This window comes from Motacilla alba, chromosome 5 (assembly GCF_015832195.1).
Source record: "Motacilla alba alba isolate MOTALB_02 chromosome 5, Motacilla_alba_V1.0_pri, whole genome shotgun sequence".
Lineage (NCBI taxonomy): Eukaryota > Metazoa > Chordata > Aves > Passeriformes > Motacillidae > Motacilla > Motacilla alba.
In genome coordinates, this window is record NC_052020.1 from 46,662,737 (window position 1) to 46,679,064 (window position 16,328).

The 16,328-nt window shown below is 41.0% G+C and overlaps 1 protein-coding gene across 5 annotated transcripts in view; it reads right to left on the reverse strand.

Moving 5' to 3' along the window:
* The window catches only part of ITPK1 (inositol-tetrakisphosphate 1-kinase), a 153,431-nt gene that overhangs the window by 104,919 nt on the left and 32,184 nt on the right, over positions 1-16,328 (reverse strand). For all 5 annotated transcript variants that reach the window (XM_038137734.1, XM_038137735.1, XM_038137732.1 and 2 more), the window contains one exon: positions 5,213-5,237. In XM_038137734.1, coding sequence (XP_037993662.1) covers positions 5,213-5,237 — 25 coding nt within the window. The remainder of the gene's footprint in view (positions 1-5,212; positions 5,238-16,328) is intronic.

The following is a 16,328-nucleotide window of genomic DNA, read 5'->3' on the forward strand; positions in this document are numbered from 1 at the left end:
TTTTGTAGCACTGACGTTAAGAAGTATCAGGATCTTTCCAAGGTTTTAAGCAGTGGCCCCCCCACCTTCAAACACATGCAAAGTACCTAACACAATCCAGACTAGGAAGGGCTGGAGAGCCTCTATAGCATCACTTCCAAAAATGCACTGAAGGCAAAGCAGGCTGCCATTCTCAGGAAAACATGCACTTTTACTGAAGGCCTGGCATCTGTGTAAAAATAAACTTTCTTCTCCCAGTGCTAGAGAGCCAACTCTCCAACATCTCAACAACCTTGCTTGCTTTGGAAGCTTTCCAGTCACATCTTTCTGTATATGCTACCAAATACATATTTTACAAGCTCCTTTTCTTGGTTAGAACACTGCTGTTTCAAGCTTATTCCATTAATACTTCATGTGAAAATAAACCACTCCTCATATCTAGAAAACAACAGTTCCCTGGCAACAAATAGTAGAAACCACTGTCATTAGTATTTCACTTGACTGAAGAATTAAATAGTGTGGAGGGCACCCTGAATTCTCCTTTGCAGGCTTCTAGAAAACCCATGTATCAAAGGACAGTCTTCTTTGCCAAAGTAAAAGATTTCAAATATCTCTATTTCCAGAATGTTAGGGGGAAAACAAGACAGCAGTTGAGACCACTGTAACTACTACAATCAGCTGTTCCACATCAGAAAACATGCTCTCCTTCATATCCCACTGCTATTAAAAAGCATGCAGTTTGAAATACAACTTTTATAGCCAACTGACTAGAACATCCTTCTAAGACAGAAGAGCATTAGTGTTCATTTGATCCAAAATCACCCACCCAAAATTAGGGAATCTTCACTATTTTAGAATTAAAAAATGCAAACAAGAGCTCAAGGAAAGTTTGGGTGTGGAAGTGCTTGAAACAGCTTTGAAGTCACGAGAAATACGAAGGCTCCAAACTCTGTCACACAAAAACTAAACTGGCAATTTGTCAGAAGCCAAAGGGCTGCAGCTAATTATTCTGGTTTTGCATAACTTGTGAAACAAAAATAAATGCATGTCTCTATCAGAGGTACTTGTGATGATTTCCACTTCAGTGCACATGTTTTCACTCTTGCATTCTTCAAACTTTGCAACAGATTTTTCCTGAAAAACAAGGTAGATGTTCTTTCTCTCCCTTACCAGAGTACAGTCACAAGAAACTGACTACTTCACTAGCTAAAGAAGAACCGACAATTTTCAATCCTAAATTTTGCCCTCCACTAATTTGAGTGATGGAGGGCTGGAAATTGAACAAGATCAGAAGCAGCTTTACTTTTAAGACACTACACAAAACCCTTATTTGCTAGAGGCCATTACAGAAAATAGCTTTTTTGAAATGATAAACACCTCATCAGCCATCCACTGCATAGCTTCGTTAGCAGTCTTCCCCTTGAAACAGTGATGAAAGAATTTATTAAGAAATGCTTCAGTTTAAGCATTTTCTGGCAAGTCACCCCAATGCCAGCACGAGAGCTGTTCTGCCTCAGCCTTACTAGCTGCTGCCTGCCTAGCAACTGCCTGCAGGCCATGGCAGATGGGCTTTGGTCATGTCTGTCACCTGTTCAGGGCATCTCCACCCTTCTCTGGCCACCAGCTCAAGCCACGCCAGCTGAGCAGGCAGCTGCAAAGGGTGGGAAGAGCCGGTAAGGAAGGAGAAAGTTTGGAACTGCCTCAGGAACCACAGGAGCATTTCATTCAGAATACTTTAAATGCAGCCTGAAGATTAAACACAGCTGAATCGGTACTGCCTTTCACTGGAAGAGAGCCAGCAACCCCAGCCCTGCTGACCACCGTTCATTGCTCTTGCCTTCGTGCCCACACAACAGCACAAGCTAAAATGGCCCCACACCCCTTCCCAGACAGCTGCAGCTGAAATTCCTGCAGCACAGGTTTGCAGCACAGACCCCAACAGCACTGGGGCTGGAACTGCAACAGGTTCCCTGGGAGAAATGGGACACTTCCTTCAGTCTCTCCTCCTGCAAAACTGGAACAAGAGTGCTTCCTTACCTTATGGGGTACAAACAAGTAAGCACCCTAATTCAAAAAGCACCCTGATACTCAAGTGATCCCTGCTTAAAAAAAAAATAAGCAAATGCCCCATAATAAAGTGAAAGATGCAGCACAGTATTCTGTTAAGAGCCCATCTTGAAAAGCTAGTAAATTGCTTTTTTTGATTTTTTTCCTTGTAATATAACACTGGTTTGTGGCTGCCCCACTGACTTGGATTTAAGCTGCAGAAAGCAAACTAGATCCAAAACACTGCCAGATTTTAAGGATGCTTCTACTTAGAGTTCTACCATGCCCACCGGAAAAACAGAAATGAGCTAATCCTATTCAGGCTCCCAAATGTTTGGGTGCAGGGTCAGACTCATACTGTCTGAGTTCATAACCTTGAAAGCTTTTTATTTAATTAATCTACTGTACCATCTTCTAAGCCAGCTAGCTTGGTGGACATTACTTGGTTGTACCATATAATGTTGCACATTTCAGTTCCTGTACCTTGAATTCACAGTAAATTCTTATTATGTTAGAAATTAATCAGTTTTTCTAAAAAACCCCAATTATTTATCACTACACAAGTTGAGAGGTTTTCTGTTTGTTCTCAATGTGATGCTTTAATTAAGGTCTTACTGCTAAATAAAGGAGAATGCCTGCTTAGCATCCCACTGCCAGTCCTGTTCTTGCTTTATTTCTCTTTGGAGGATGTGCATGTTTCCCTACTCAATAAAAATAGAAAGCTCTCTCTGCTGAAAGTGGAAGTCTGAGAGAAGACAAAACATAAAACCTGAACACAAGTCATGAAATGTTAATTGCTGTCTAGCAGCAGCTCACTGAATCTGTACAGCACAATTAGCTCTAAGAAAGCAGAATAAAAGAATTTAATCTGTCTAGCCAAAGAAGAGAGGACTATCCTAAATCCTCCCTACAGGAAGGAGATAGAAGTCACACAGGTGCTTATTTGAAGACTTCCAAGACTTCCCTTTAGTAGTAGAAAATCTTTTCCTGCTCCTGTGAAACATTTTTGGAAAAGAATAATCTGATGTATGTTCACAGAAGTCAGTGCATACCAGTCCCTTGTGCTTTGCTCTCTAGAAGCCAGTAACTAAACCTTACCTTCCAACTCACTACTTCTTACTGGAAAGCAAGTCTACTTCAGAAAAACTCTGAATTTATGTAAAGAAGAAATTAAGTAAACATCCTGTGTATCTTGAGTTTTGATTTATGTGCTAACTGTCAGACCTAAGAGCTGGTTTCTCTCTAACAGGACAGGTTCTTTAAAGGAGAAGGGGAAGCAAATCAAAGAAATGTTGCTGCTTGACACAGAAAGACAATATTCCCTCTGTCAAATAAAACTTGTGCACCAGATGGACACCAAGACAATTCTTCATCTAAGAAGCAGGGCTAGGGGGACAGATCATGTGAGGTGCCTCAAGCAGAGGTTTCTAGCAATAAGAGATGAAGCAGAGCCCATTTCTGCTACTTTCCCTGCTGGCTGAAGCACATGCATCGGGATATATGAAGCAACATGCAAGTGATAGGCAAAGGGTGATCACACACTTCTATACATCCTGTTCCAGCAGAGCAGCAGGCACCAGAGATTGAGGTATGCCTTTGGGGCACAAATTCCCAGTATAGATTAGTCTGACATCTCAACCACACTGTCGAATATGAGATGATAAATTATGAAACCATAAAGCATTTTTATGGGGACAAAGTCCTGTCTAGTTCTGTCCAAATATTTTCCAAAATGCTCTTACAATAAATAAATACTTTACAATAATTTTGTGTCTATCTGATGACTAGCCATCAAGCTACACAAACCCGTGGAAGGACAGTAACTTTAATCCATGAGGTAAAATGGAGTCTGCCCTTTGCTCAGCTAAGGGATGCATCACTGAATTAATCTCATATGAGCCCCTTGCTGCGTAAATGTACAGTGCAGGTGCAAGGCACATATAGCAAATGCAGGCATTGGACTGCAATACACTGAGGTATTAATAAAATAATAATGTCCCCTAGTCAATGACACAAATATGGGCTAGCTTTCTCCCAGCTCCTGATCAAGCTGTGCTTTGGAAATGCTGGTTTGTTTTTATCAGTCTGGTAACGCCATTATCAAAACTGATGAAAGAAACTGCCCCTTAGCTCTGAGCAATAGGAGGTAAAGGAAAGGAAGATGATGCTGTAGTGGTGAAAGGTTAAATACAGCAAGTATCTGCCCTTTGTCCTTCTAACACAATGCAGTCCTCTGACAACCACTCATAACTGAAAGACATACTCTCCATTTTAACTAGCCATGAGAAGTTTTTAAGTCTTTTCTGACAGTGGATTTTTTAAAATAACATGGCCTGATTTTTCAATTTTTTTTTTTTTTTGTTAAGTGTTTTTCTCCTGCTCCCTGCTGGTGTTGAGAAGCATTTTCCACATGGATTTCAGAGCAACCTTAATTACCCAGGGCTAACACACCATTTTCCTCCTCTCTCTTCTGTCGCCTCTATTGAGGCAGTGAGGAACTCACCGCTTCAGAGTTCAAAATGAGCACCAGGTAAGTATCACCAAGAGAGAAACCTGTGACATACAGCTCTTCTAAGCACACAAAATAAGCCAGAAAGAAAGAGCATGCTTCCCCTTCATCTTTTAGGGCTTATAGTGCTCTATGTTACAGCTGACATGTAACATAATTCCTTTCACAAGCTGACACCATCCGTTAAGTAACATCTTGTGTGAAATATGACCATTCAGACCTGGGAAAGAACAAATGTAGCCAACACCTGAACTTATCTGTAGATGGGCCACAACTTGAAAGCACTTTAGTATAATTTCATTGCTCACTGAGTTACAAGAACATTCCTTCTGCCATAGCTTTTTTTTTTCAAAGGGCAGATCCTGTTTCTGTTAATTGCATTCTGTGAATGCTATTAAAAGAGTAACATCACCTAATCAACTATCAGAACTTATTAACTGACAGACACAAGAAAAGCCTGACTGCATTCCCACTTTCACTAGGGCACCTATTAAGCTGGACTGCATATGGGCTCAACACATGCTTCATAAAAGGGAAATCTTGTCTTTCCAAAAGCAGTATCTGTCATAAAGAACTGAATGGAAAGAAAAATAATTAAGCCCAGGTCATACTGGCATCCTAATAACAGCATTTAAAATCAGTAAGCCTTCTTTACAAGAAAATAGAGCTTTTACTCACCTGCACTACTTCTACGCCTCTTTTCCTGAAAAAAAGAAGAAAAAAAAAAGGAAGTGTTAGTGTTGGAAATGTGGGGAAAATGTAAAAACAAAAACTAATGGAAAAGCACTGCTTCATACTAGAATGCAAACAATAAAAATCTGCACTAATAACCTGATTCAAATTCAGGAAAGCACTTGTTCAGTTTCATTCCCTGTCTAGGAAGCACTTTGGCAGATTCTGAGTCGTATCCCCAGAAGTATCCCAAGATGAATACTAAGCAGCTGCAGTGCTGGGAATGATAGGGCTGTCAGGTGAGCACAGGTAGGAAGTGGCTGATATTAAGGAGGAAGCATCTCAGTTTTAATTAGATCTAGTTTGCTTTTCATTTCTCATGTGCCCTCAGCGTGTGCAAATTGCGCCACAGCACATTCTGCATGCTTGACAGATCTTTTCTTTTGAACCAAGGATACATGTATAAATGTCAAGGAGAATGAACACAGCACCTTGCAGCCATTTATCCTCTTATTTACAGCCTTATTCTACGCCCATCATCTTGGTACACAGGATGCTACCCTGGACTTCAGTTCAAATACGTGCAGTCAGTCTGATTCCTTCAAGAGCACAGTTCAAACACTTGGGGTTTACCAGAAAGGACCAAGCCTTTGGCCATATGGAGAATAGTTCCAGTGATCCTGAATTGCCAGGAACGAGAGACTGGAGAGGCCTATGAATTATACACCAAAATGCTGCAAACTGCAATTGGTAGAGCCAACTTAGGCAGATCTGGAGAGACAGTTGTCTACTCTGATGGTATGAGAATTGAGATCCAGGTACATGCAATCAGACAATGCTCAGTCACTGCCTTTGACAAGTGGTCAAGCAAAACAAACCACTTCTGCACTAGGCTTGAGAGCAGAACTGAATCCCTGGCGCAAAGCCCAGCCACTCCTGCTCCATGCCCTCCTCCCAATACATGCAGGCTATTTAAGTAAGTTAGAATCTTCTCACTTTGAAGACATAGGAAATTTAACTTAAAAATGAAAAGCCTCAGCGAGCACAAGACAGGAATCTCTCTTCCTTGCTCCCACTAGCCCAGTATGTGAAAATCAAAGTTTTTTTTTTGGGGGGAGGTCACAGAACAGGACTGCCTAACTCTGCCCACAATGCTTTTCTATCTGAGAGTGTCTGCGTTGTTGTCCATAGTCACAAATGCTGCACACTGCTGAATACACAATGGCTCCTCCAGTTTTCCACCCAAGACAGTAGGTCTTTCTTTTGGGAGGCCATTACAAGGATGCCCAAAGGGACAGGCGATCAATCAGCATCTATGACACAAATTGCCCCCTCTTCCACTTTACCAGTCTGGAGTCTCTCTGGCCTAGAAGTAGCATTCAATGCACAGACACAGGAGAGAGCCTGTTGTGAGAGCTCAGCAAGGAAATAAAAGAAAAAATGAAACCAAGCACCTCTTGCAAAGAATTTCAAAGCCCTCTTGCAGACAACAGCAGCTGTAAGTGGCGGGTGATTAATATACTGCCATTATGGTGTGGGAAGCACTACTGTAGATCATCACCTGAGGCTGGCCAGATGCATTCCAACTCTGCTGTGAGAAGAAAATATGAATCTTGTAGAGAAAGAGTTAATAGCCAAATTGTTGAAATCATGATTTTCACAGAGCTAAGCAAGAAAAATAGGAAAAATTAGGTGGGGAATGCTGTTTTGTAAATTAGGGCAGCAGACTACTCAGAAGCATTCCAAGTATTGTAAGCTAAAACTTAAAATAATCAAACATTTTTGCTGTGTGTGCCCTGGAGTAAACAAAACAACTCAAAACTACCATGGAAATACACCAAGCTTCAGACAAAACTGCACCACAGTCCCTGGAAGGACAGTGACTGATGGCAAAAGCTGCATTTCTTGTCATGCCTACATACACACTGAATAAGCTTTATTCTATTTTGAGGAAGATAAATATTTGTGAGCTGGGTGCCAAACCCATGAGAGAGAATCAGTCCAAATGGTTTCTGTAATCCCCCCAAAATGAACTTTGCAAACGTTCTGGGACTTACTGAAACCAACTGCACTGTCCCAGCAGAAGGGAAGAAGCCAGAACAGCACACGGGCAGGGAGAGAAGGAGTGCCTGCTCTTAGGTACAAAGCCACACATGCTTAAAAAGGTACAGGAAGAAGGAAGCAATTACCAAGGCTGGCTTGTAGGCTGGTTCTCCCCTTTTCAGAGAGGAGCAGGATGTCCTTTTTGTTACCTGAAATATGAGAACCTTTTCTACTTAAACTCAGGGGACAAGAAAATATAGAAGCATTTTGAGGACTAGTTAATTTGGGAAAAAAATCCTCTACCAAAAAATCATTATTTGAAAATAAGATATTTTAAAAACAAGAAGTATCCGAACAATCAGGATGTCAAGCCACCATGCACCTCAGTTTTGTTATTAGCTGATTCTTTGCCCAGAAAATTTCCTAAGCCAGTGACTTCAGGCTTTTCAGCCAGGCAGGTCACAGCAGCAGGCTCAGGGCAGCAAGATATCCCTTATGCAACCAAGCATGCAATACCATGTAACCACACAAACTGCCTTACGTCACCTGGGAAAGGGTTTAGGGTCAGGCACGGAAAGAAAGCTGATCCTGTGCACAAGAAACTCTAGGACCTTCAAAAAAGAGAGTAAACAGAGAGAATGAAGCAGACTGTGGGCTATAATTCCCCAACAAGGGGTGGCCTGTGCAGGACACACAATGGAGACAAGACAGTTGCTGAATGAACTGTGCTGGGAGTCTGACAGAGCCACGGACCAGTTACCACTTCTTCCTATTGTGCTTTAAAAAGCCAGTAAGAAAAATACATTCCACAACTCTTGTGTACATTCTTTTGGGCTGTTTCTTTAGCAGAGGACAGGCAGGGCATGACTGACAGGACAGGATGGGATGACTATTTCACCTGGTGTGCTGACCACTATTCTGGTGTCCCGCATAGTGTTGTCCATGACTTTCTAGGTTCCCATGCAGTCTGAAAGTGAGCCACTGCCTACCAGGGGAAGGGCTCCCATTTCCAGCTGGCCTAGCTGCCTCCTGACAAATCTCTCTTTCTGAGGAGAAAAAGGTCATTATTAGCTGTACTTCCCTTCTGCCTCAGAAGAGGCAACTCAGCTGTGTCAAAGAGAGACTGTGTCTACTTTCATTGAATAGACATTTGAAAAATGGTCAGTTCTAAACTACATCCCTAGAAGTCACTAATTTTAAAATACATTTTATTTGAAAGATCATCTACACACTGCAACATTTACAGGAAAACCAGAAACATTAAGTAACTGCTGCCTTAGTCTGCAATACCAAATAAAATCCAAAAGCTTGTTCCAACTTATTAGATAGAACTTATTAGTTCTATACCTGAATCCAGTGAATAACTCTACTGGATAATGCAAGCCTCCCTGTACTCAACAGCAATTAAAATAATTACCATGCTAGTTGACTTCATGTTTAAGTTGGAATGATGTATGGATTTAAAGAAGAATTCAATATCAAGTTACTAAAAGCACATTAATCAATGTCTTGAAATTGATGTTTTACCACAGCCTCAAACTATGTAGAATAGCTGGCTTTTGGGGTTGGGATTGGGTTTTTTAAACACAAAGTAAACAATTTGGACTAATTCCCCACAAGGACCTGAATATCATAGTGAATGATAGTTAAAAGAGAAAAAATTACTATCAGGTTGTACATCATAGTCATGGTTAAATTAAGCAAATTGGTTTTGTTGTATGGTCTGAGTGACAGATTGAAAAATGCCAAATGGAATTTACAATTTCAAAAGTAAAAGCCAATCTTTCTATCATACATGCAGTGAAGTTAATTTTCTCAGATATCACTTTGAAAATTTCCCATGTAAAGAAGTAGCAAATAAGAAGAAGAAGAAGAAGAAGAATGTATTGCTTTAATATTAAAAAAGCATTTTCACAGAAAAGCAATACACTGGCATCAAAGAGAGTTTATAAATATTAGTACCACAGAGCAAAAACCTGTAGCCACTAAGACTTCCCACCACACTGAAAAGCAGCCAATACTGGACAGCCACAACCTTGTGGACAGCCCATTTCCCCTCCCGGCATAAAGGCAAGCTCAGCTCAATTGCCTTAGCTTTTCCATCAGCAGAATACTCTGCTTTTTTTTTTATTAAATATTGGTGACAATCCTTGCTTTTATTATTTTTCATCACTGATGGATTCCAACTTATTGTCTATCAGGGAAAAAACCAAGCAGCAACTCCAATATTGGGGTGCTCGCAGTCCAGGGGCTCCAGCTCGCAGCCACAGCCATCAGGGCACGTGGACATTACCTCAGGGCATGTGAAACATGGCAAGACTCAGCTGTAACAGGGAGACCTTTTGTGCTTCGGTTTTTGCACACAGATTATCAAGCACGCTATTAATCAGGTTTTTTTTACCAATTTATATCCAACTACGCTTACCTTTTAGCAAGCTTTTCCCCACTAATCTGTATTCTGGAAAGTTTTATGTCTGAAATGGATCAAAAGTTGGCATGGGGGGGAGGGAGTTCTCAATTCCTCAGGTTGTAAAGCATCACAGATCCAAAGAAAAATGGCAATAGAGTACACCTTTACAGTCTGGTAAGTACAGCTAATGTGGTACAGGAGAGAAAACATCTCACTTCAAACTCTAAGTGCTCTTTAGGTGGGCTGAAAAAACCCCAAGACTTTGGGCTGTCATGGAAGACCTTTCCAGTAGGATAAAATTCCACAGAAGGCAGCCACATTTGTGCATTTCTTCCTTGTTTGTACAAACAGGGAATGGTCCAAGTAATAGAAGCCCCCATACATCAGACACTACAACACCGTCAGTGATTTTCACACCACCACCCTATTCACACATGACATTTGGTAGAACCATCTGATGTTCTCCACATCTTCAAAGCATTATATCATCCCATTTACAGCCATAAAAATGCTTCCTAAGAGTGCTGGATCAGAACAAAGTGCCCTGAAAGGGACTAAAAAATATGAGAGGATCTTAGTAGAGCAGCAGCAGCATCACTCTGGTATTCACCTGCAGTGTCATAAATCTACAACACACACACACATTCACCAGCATTTCACAGCAAAGATACAGCTGGAAACCCGCTAACCCTCTATCCTGAAAGAGCAATGACAAAGTGAAGCATCCAACATTAATGCTTCAGACATTCAAGAAGAAGGGTGGAAAAAGCCATGAAAGAAACAAAACAGGCACTTCAAGCAGTAACTAAAGGAAATAAACTGCCTTTAGTCACTAAATATTAAGACAAAGTTTCAGTCTGTTTAATGAAACATTACAAGGCTCCTAATTTCAGCACTAAAAAAACCCATTTAGCGTGGAAATAAAATCTGTGTATCCCAGGTTATAAAAACCAAAAAGCCAGTAAATACAAACTCAAAAGAATCTGTTTTCTTTTTAAACTAGGCATTTAAGATGGATAAGTGCTGTTGAGCCCTGCCAGACTCTTTTCTTGGAACTAGTGACCCCAGGTTCTGGGAGCCTCTACTTGCTACTTTCCCAGCAAGATAGAAAACCTTTAACCACAGTCTTTTGAGAGAAAAAAACAACCTGAAAAATCATCAGTGGGAAGAAGGAGCGATTAACAGCTGCAGAGAAAAATTATTAAAGGCAATGAGTTATTCATCGTACCAGACATTCAGAGACAGATTTAGTACCTGATGACAATTATAAGCAACTGGGCAGGGTTCAGTCTTTAGCCATAGGTTTACCCCACCAGACATTATCAGATCCAGTTCCCAGCTACGGCAAGCAGCCACACCACATGATCTCTTTATAACCCTATTAAAAACCACCTTCAAACCAAGCTATTTTGGAACTGTATCTTCCATTAGAAAACATTAATTTCCCGAACTCTGACCCAAAGGTCGGAGTCCTTCAAATTTGCAGGCTAAATTGCTCTAGCACCATCCTTTGGCTTCAATAAACTGCTTGCTTCCTTAAGTACTGCAAAGAGCACACACGTCCTCTCTGCTCCCAGTTCCCTTTGTCTCCTCATGACCCCAGTCAGCCCAATGTTAATATGGCCCTTAACATGCAGAAAGCAAACACATGACCCATCCCTTTCAAAAGTCTTTCTAAGGTCATGAGACACCAGGGATGGCTCAAAGAGACCTGAGAAGAGGCAGCAGAATCACAAGGCAGAAGACAGTATCTCTTCCAGGGACAGACACGGTATTCATCTTTATATATGAAAAACTCTTGCTGCAGAAACTATTAGAGGCTTCTAGAAACATATGAACATGGTGCAACAGTTCCTATGACTGGAGAGCTGGAATGGAGGATTCCAGCTCTTTAGGATGACAGGCAAGGGAGTCACCCTCTCTATGTCAATAAGCAGCCGGAGTGCAAGGAGCTCTGCCTGGGAATGGATGAGGAGCACACTAAGAGCTTATGGGTCAGGACAGGTGACTCAGACCACCTGACCAGAGAGAACACGGAGATGAGGCCCTGTGTACACAGACAGGAACAGCCTCACATTCACAACACCTGAAGTTCACAGGGGACTTCCCAGCAAGATCATGGAACACATCGTCCTAGAAACTACACTAAGACTCTTGGCAAATCCAGAGATGACTGGGGACAGCTAGCAAATTGTGCCTGCCAGACTTGGTAGCTAAAGGAAGAGCAACTGATGCCATGAACCTGGACTTGTGCAAAGCATTTGACGCTGTCCCACATGACATCTTTATCTCTAAACTGGAGATGTGCCTTGGTATTCTGAGAAGAAGCTTCGGCTGTTCTCATCTTCACTGCACAAAGGCCACCAGTTCAGTATGGCCAGCGAGACGAGGCTCTGCCAGGCAGGTACTGCTGGTTCTGCACACCTCCTGCACAACACAAGGCAAAACAAATGCACACCTCCACGCTGCTGAAGACAATAGGTACAGAGAGAAAGCCATGTCTGCTGAGCCAGCTTTCACCTAGAAAGGGCTTTTAATCTACTACTCTGAAACTAAAGGCTGTGTATCCTCTGCAACTTTCCAAGACTTTGGCAAACAGCCTTGAATAAATGTTTTGGGAGTTTTTATAGAGGGCAGATACCCGCTGAGACATGCATGAGAAATGTGCAACATGCAAATTTTTTTTTCATTTCTTGGATATCTAAAAAAGAGTGGGCATTTTTTTTGGCAGAAATTACAGACGTATTTAAGTTCAGCAACTTGACATGCAAAAATGACTATTAGTCTCCAGACAGGCTTCAAGTAAGATATATAGATGTCTGGGGCTTTTTTCTTTATGCAAAACTTCATAATACAAACAAGAGAAAGTTAGCATGTCCACTCACTGAAGAAACCTGATTGCAACTCCTTTTTTTCTCTCCATAAGGAACTGTGTTTTGGCATTGTACTAGTCAGACACCAAGGCTCCCTTAAGTTTCATCACCTTTGAAACCGTTGTGATTTCTTGTCTTTTACACTCACCAAGTGACCACTGTTTGCACAGGCAAGGAACAAATTTTTCTCTATGGAACTGGAATTAGCCACAGATGCACAGACATAAGCAATAACAGGAGCCGATGCAGGGAAGTTACTGTGGCCAGATAAATGCACGGGCCCAAATAACAATCAGGTTAAAAGGACATCCATGCAAAGGTTTAGCATTCCTAGAAAGCTCTTCCTTCAAACTCTGCAACAGTTCAGGCTCACCTAACTTAGTCAGCTCCTGTTTTGTTTGTTCCTTTGAGATGCATTTCGAGCTTCAGCCTTTATTTCAGAGCACTTATGAATACAGCTGTTATTTTAAAAGAGGACCAGCTGGTTAAGCCCCAGATAAAAAGCTGGTTTAAAGCAGTTCAGTATCATCAGAAACTAGATTTCACCTTTATTTCACTATGCAGCTCCCCTAAAGCAGCTTCCACTGTATGAACCACATCAGTGGAAAAGAGACAAGCACTTAGAATCTGAGAAATGCACTTCTGCAGTCTGCTACGCTATTTGAGAGGAAAATGATGTTCAGCCGAAAATACATTGTACAAATTAAAGAAATGTGAACTGAATTGCTTTTCTCCATTTGAACAGATGCAGATGCCAATACCAATAATGGGAATTTTCCTCCACTGTAACTGATTCATCTGCTCAATTTTACATCAACATAGATTAAAAATTTTTTACTTTATTTGAAAGCCTCACTAGACAAGTTCAGAATAAAATGAAAGCTTGGCTTCCAACAAGTGATGATCACACTGTTTGAAAATATTCCATTTATTGACATGTGGCCAACTTTCCTGAGAAGCAACAGGATAGAGCATTTGACAGTGCTGCAGTGAATATTCTTCATGGTCTGCACATGATCCTGAAAATGAAATACGATTGCTGCAACATGCAATATTTGAGTATAGTCAGTCCTTACAAGAAAAATATCTAAATGGAGAGACAACAATTGAATAAGTGTTCTTTATTATAAAGCACACAGAATAATTTTAATAGCTAATGTGAAAATTGGGGTGGGGATCATAAAGAATGAATTAAAAAAACCTCCAACACACACCCTGAGCAAAAGCGTTCAGGTAAGAGAACAGTTTTCCCACTGATCTCATTGGATAGGGCTGCAGTTTGAGGAGCTGGAAATCCAACATATAGAACAAGGTACTGCTGCCAACTTCTTAATATCAAGGCAACATAGACCATGAAGATTCACAGAAATACACCAAAAGCTTTGAGCAGGGATAGGCATAGGATTGTTATGCACAGGATCAGCCAAGGTCAGAAAGTACAAACTTGAAGTTGGACCAGAGATCAGACAGTGGGATGAAAAGTCTCCCTTGTTTACCATAGTTTTTGCACCTGAAAAGCACAACATAGTATCTTCAAGAAATCTCCACCCTAGCTGGTGAAAATTCCATCATGGTGACTAGACCACTTCAGAGAAGCACATCTATGTATGTGCTATAAATACATCTATTTTATCATGCATTTTATCTTCTCTAGATTACACTGAAGTTTGCTGTTACAGAAAGATTAAAATTCTCCCTATTTCTTTCAGTCCACAGGGTTCTTGCTTTAAGCAATAGCATATGTATAGGTTTGCCAGAACACCCATTTTCTTGTTTGCTTCAGTGGATTGTTAACAGTGCAGTAAGAGGAAAAAACCCAACCCTCTGATAAATTATAAAACACAAATACTGCCTGTTTTTTATCCAAGCTGTTAGAAAAACATACATCTGTCTGAAAGGTGAAGTGAATGATAAAGACAGAAGTTCAACACAAATCCTGTTTGCTTGCAAGAAATTTAGAGCACCCCATCTCTGTGCACCAAACATTCTTTTTCTAATCAGCTTCAGCCTTTCTCCAGGCATGACTTTTGCCCAAGAGGTCCCTTCAGAGCTCTGCCACGAGCCAATACCGGCAGCTTGTGCCGTGCTGTCTCCCACACCCCTGACCTTCCATGGCACATGTTGCTGCTCCTCTCTCTCACGCTGGTGCTGGGGTACACACAAACACAGAGGGCCCTCTAATTAATTGTGGCCTTGCTTTTTTTTTCTTGACTTAGCCTAGACAGCAGCTGTTACATCCTTTGTTTCCATCAGTGACTGAACACATGTGTTTTGAGATGACAACTTTGCCAAATTTGGCCAGGGCATGCAGGAGCTGATATACAACCCTGCAAATGCTATTGCATTTTCTAACCAGACTCTGCTTTAACCCAGATTCAGATCTGCTGGGAGGTCTGCTACACCCATAAATGGGAGAGCCAGACAATTTCCTCCTCAGATTTTCTAGAAGCTGCCTCAACAAGCTAACTCCTACCTCATACCTGAGCTCTGTTACTCATATCCTACTTCTCCCTCTCAGGAAAAAAAGCCTTAGGCCAACAGTTCAGCTGCATCTTTTACATTTGCTTCCCTTTATGGACTTCTCTAGATTCTCTGGTACCTGCCCCTCCCCACTACAAGACTGCTGTGATCACAACATGCCGATGACTTTAAAAGATAACCTAAATTCCTCTTACAGGAAAAGGAAAAGCTGCATTTCTAGTCTATTTAACAAATTACCATTGTCCTTATCACTTAGGGGGTGGACATATAAACAGCTGATGCAGCTTTTGAGAGGGATTTGGAGAGGCAGTCACACAAAAGCACAGTAGCAGTTAGTTGTTTTTCTCTGGGTTATATTTGTTCATCTCCGCCCTAAAACTCACCCTTCAATCCCAATAATTGGCAGCAACTAATTAGAAGGAAAAATGCAAGCAGTTTATTAAATGTTTGATTACATGTTTGATTACACATGATCACAGAACCAATCTCCCTTGGACAAGCACAGTCATTTTCTCTTGCTCACTTGTTTTGTTTGTGGACACAAGAGATAAGCGCTGTGGAGATGCTGTTGTACCATGCACTGGGATTTCAAGCCTATAGGTGACTGCACAACACAAGGCAAGGAGAAGCTGCCCACTCCTCTGCTGTTTCAGACTGATTTCACATTGCTCTTTATTGGATGCACACTGCTGCACCCCATGTTCTCTCTTTAGGGTCTTCACATTCAACACGTTATATACAGGAGCAGCTCAAAGACACTGCCAAAATTACATCACAGGTTAACTGGAGATACAATCAACATAAAGGAAAAGGACTTGTTACAACTTTAAAACTTTTTTAATTCCAAAACATATGTAAGAACTTGAAAAATCGCTACACATAAGAAAAGTTCTGCATTAAATACAGCTTATAATGATGTCAAAGACTCTGAATATCTTAGAGCTTGGAACTATAAGTAATATGACTTTTGTTCATCCAATTTGCCGTTACTTAAGTTATAAAGTAACAGTTAATTAAATTTACTGAACTATATTATACTACTAGAATTTGCAAATGTACACATTTACCTCCAAATCTCTTAGTAAATAAAAAAAAAATTACTCAGAATATTTTCATGAATTCTTGTTTGTGAGGACAAAAGAAAATCCTTGAACAAGTGTCTACTTTTACACTCTACTAGCACATCTATCTGCAACAGCAGGATTTCTTATTCCATGAAGTCTTTTTCCCTGGCAGCATGTTTTCACAGCTCCTTGCACATCAGATCCCTGCAGTCAGCTGTGTTTCATGGCGAAGGAGGCTGCTCCACACCCAG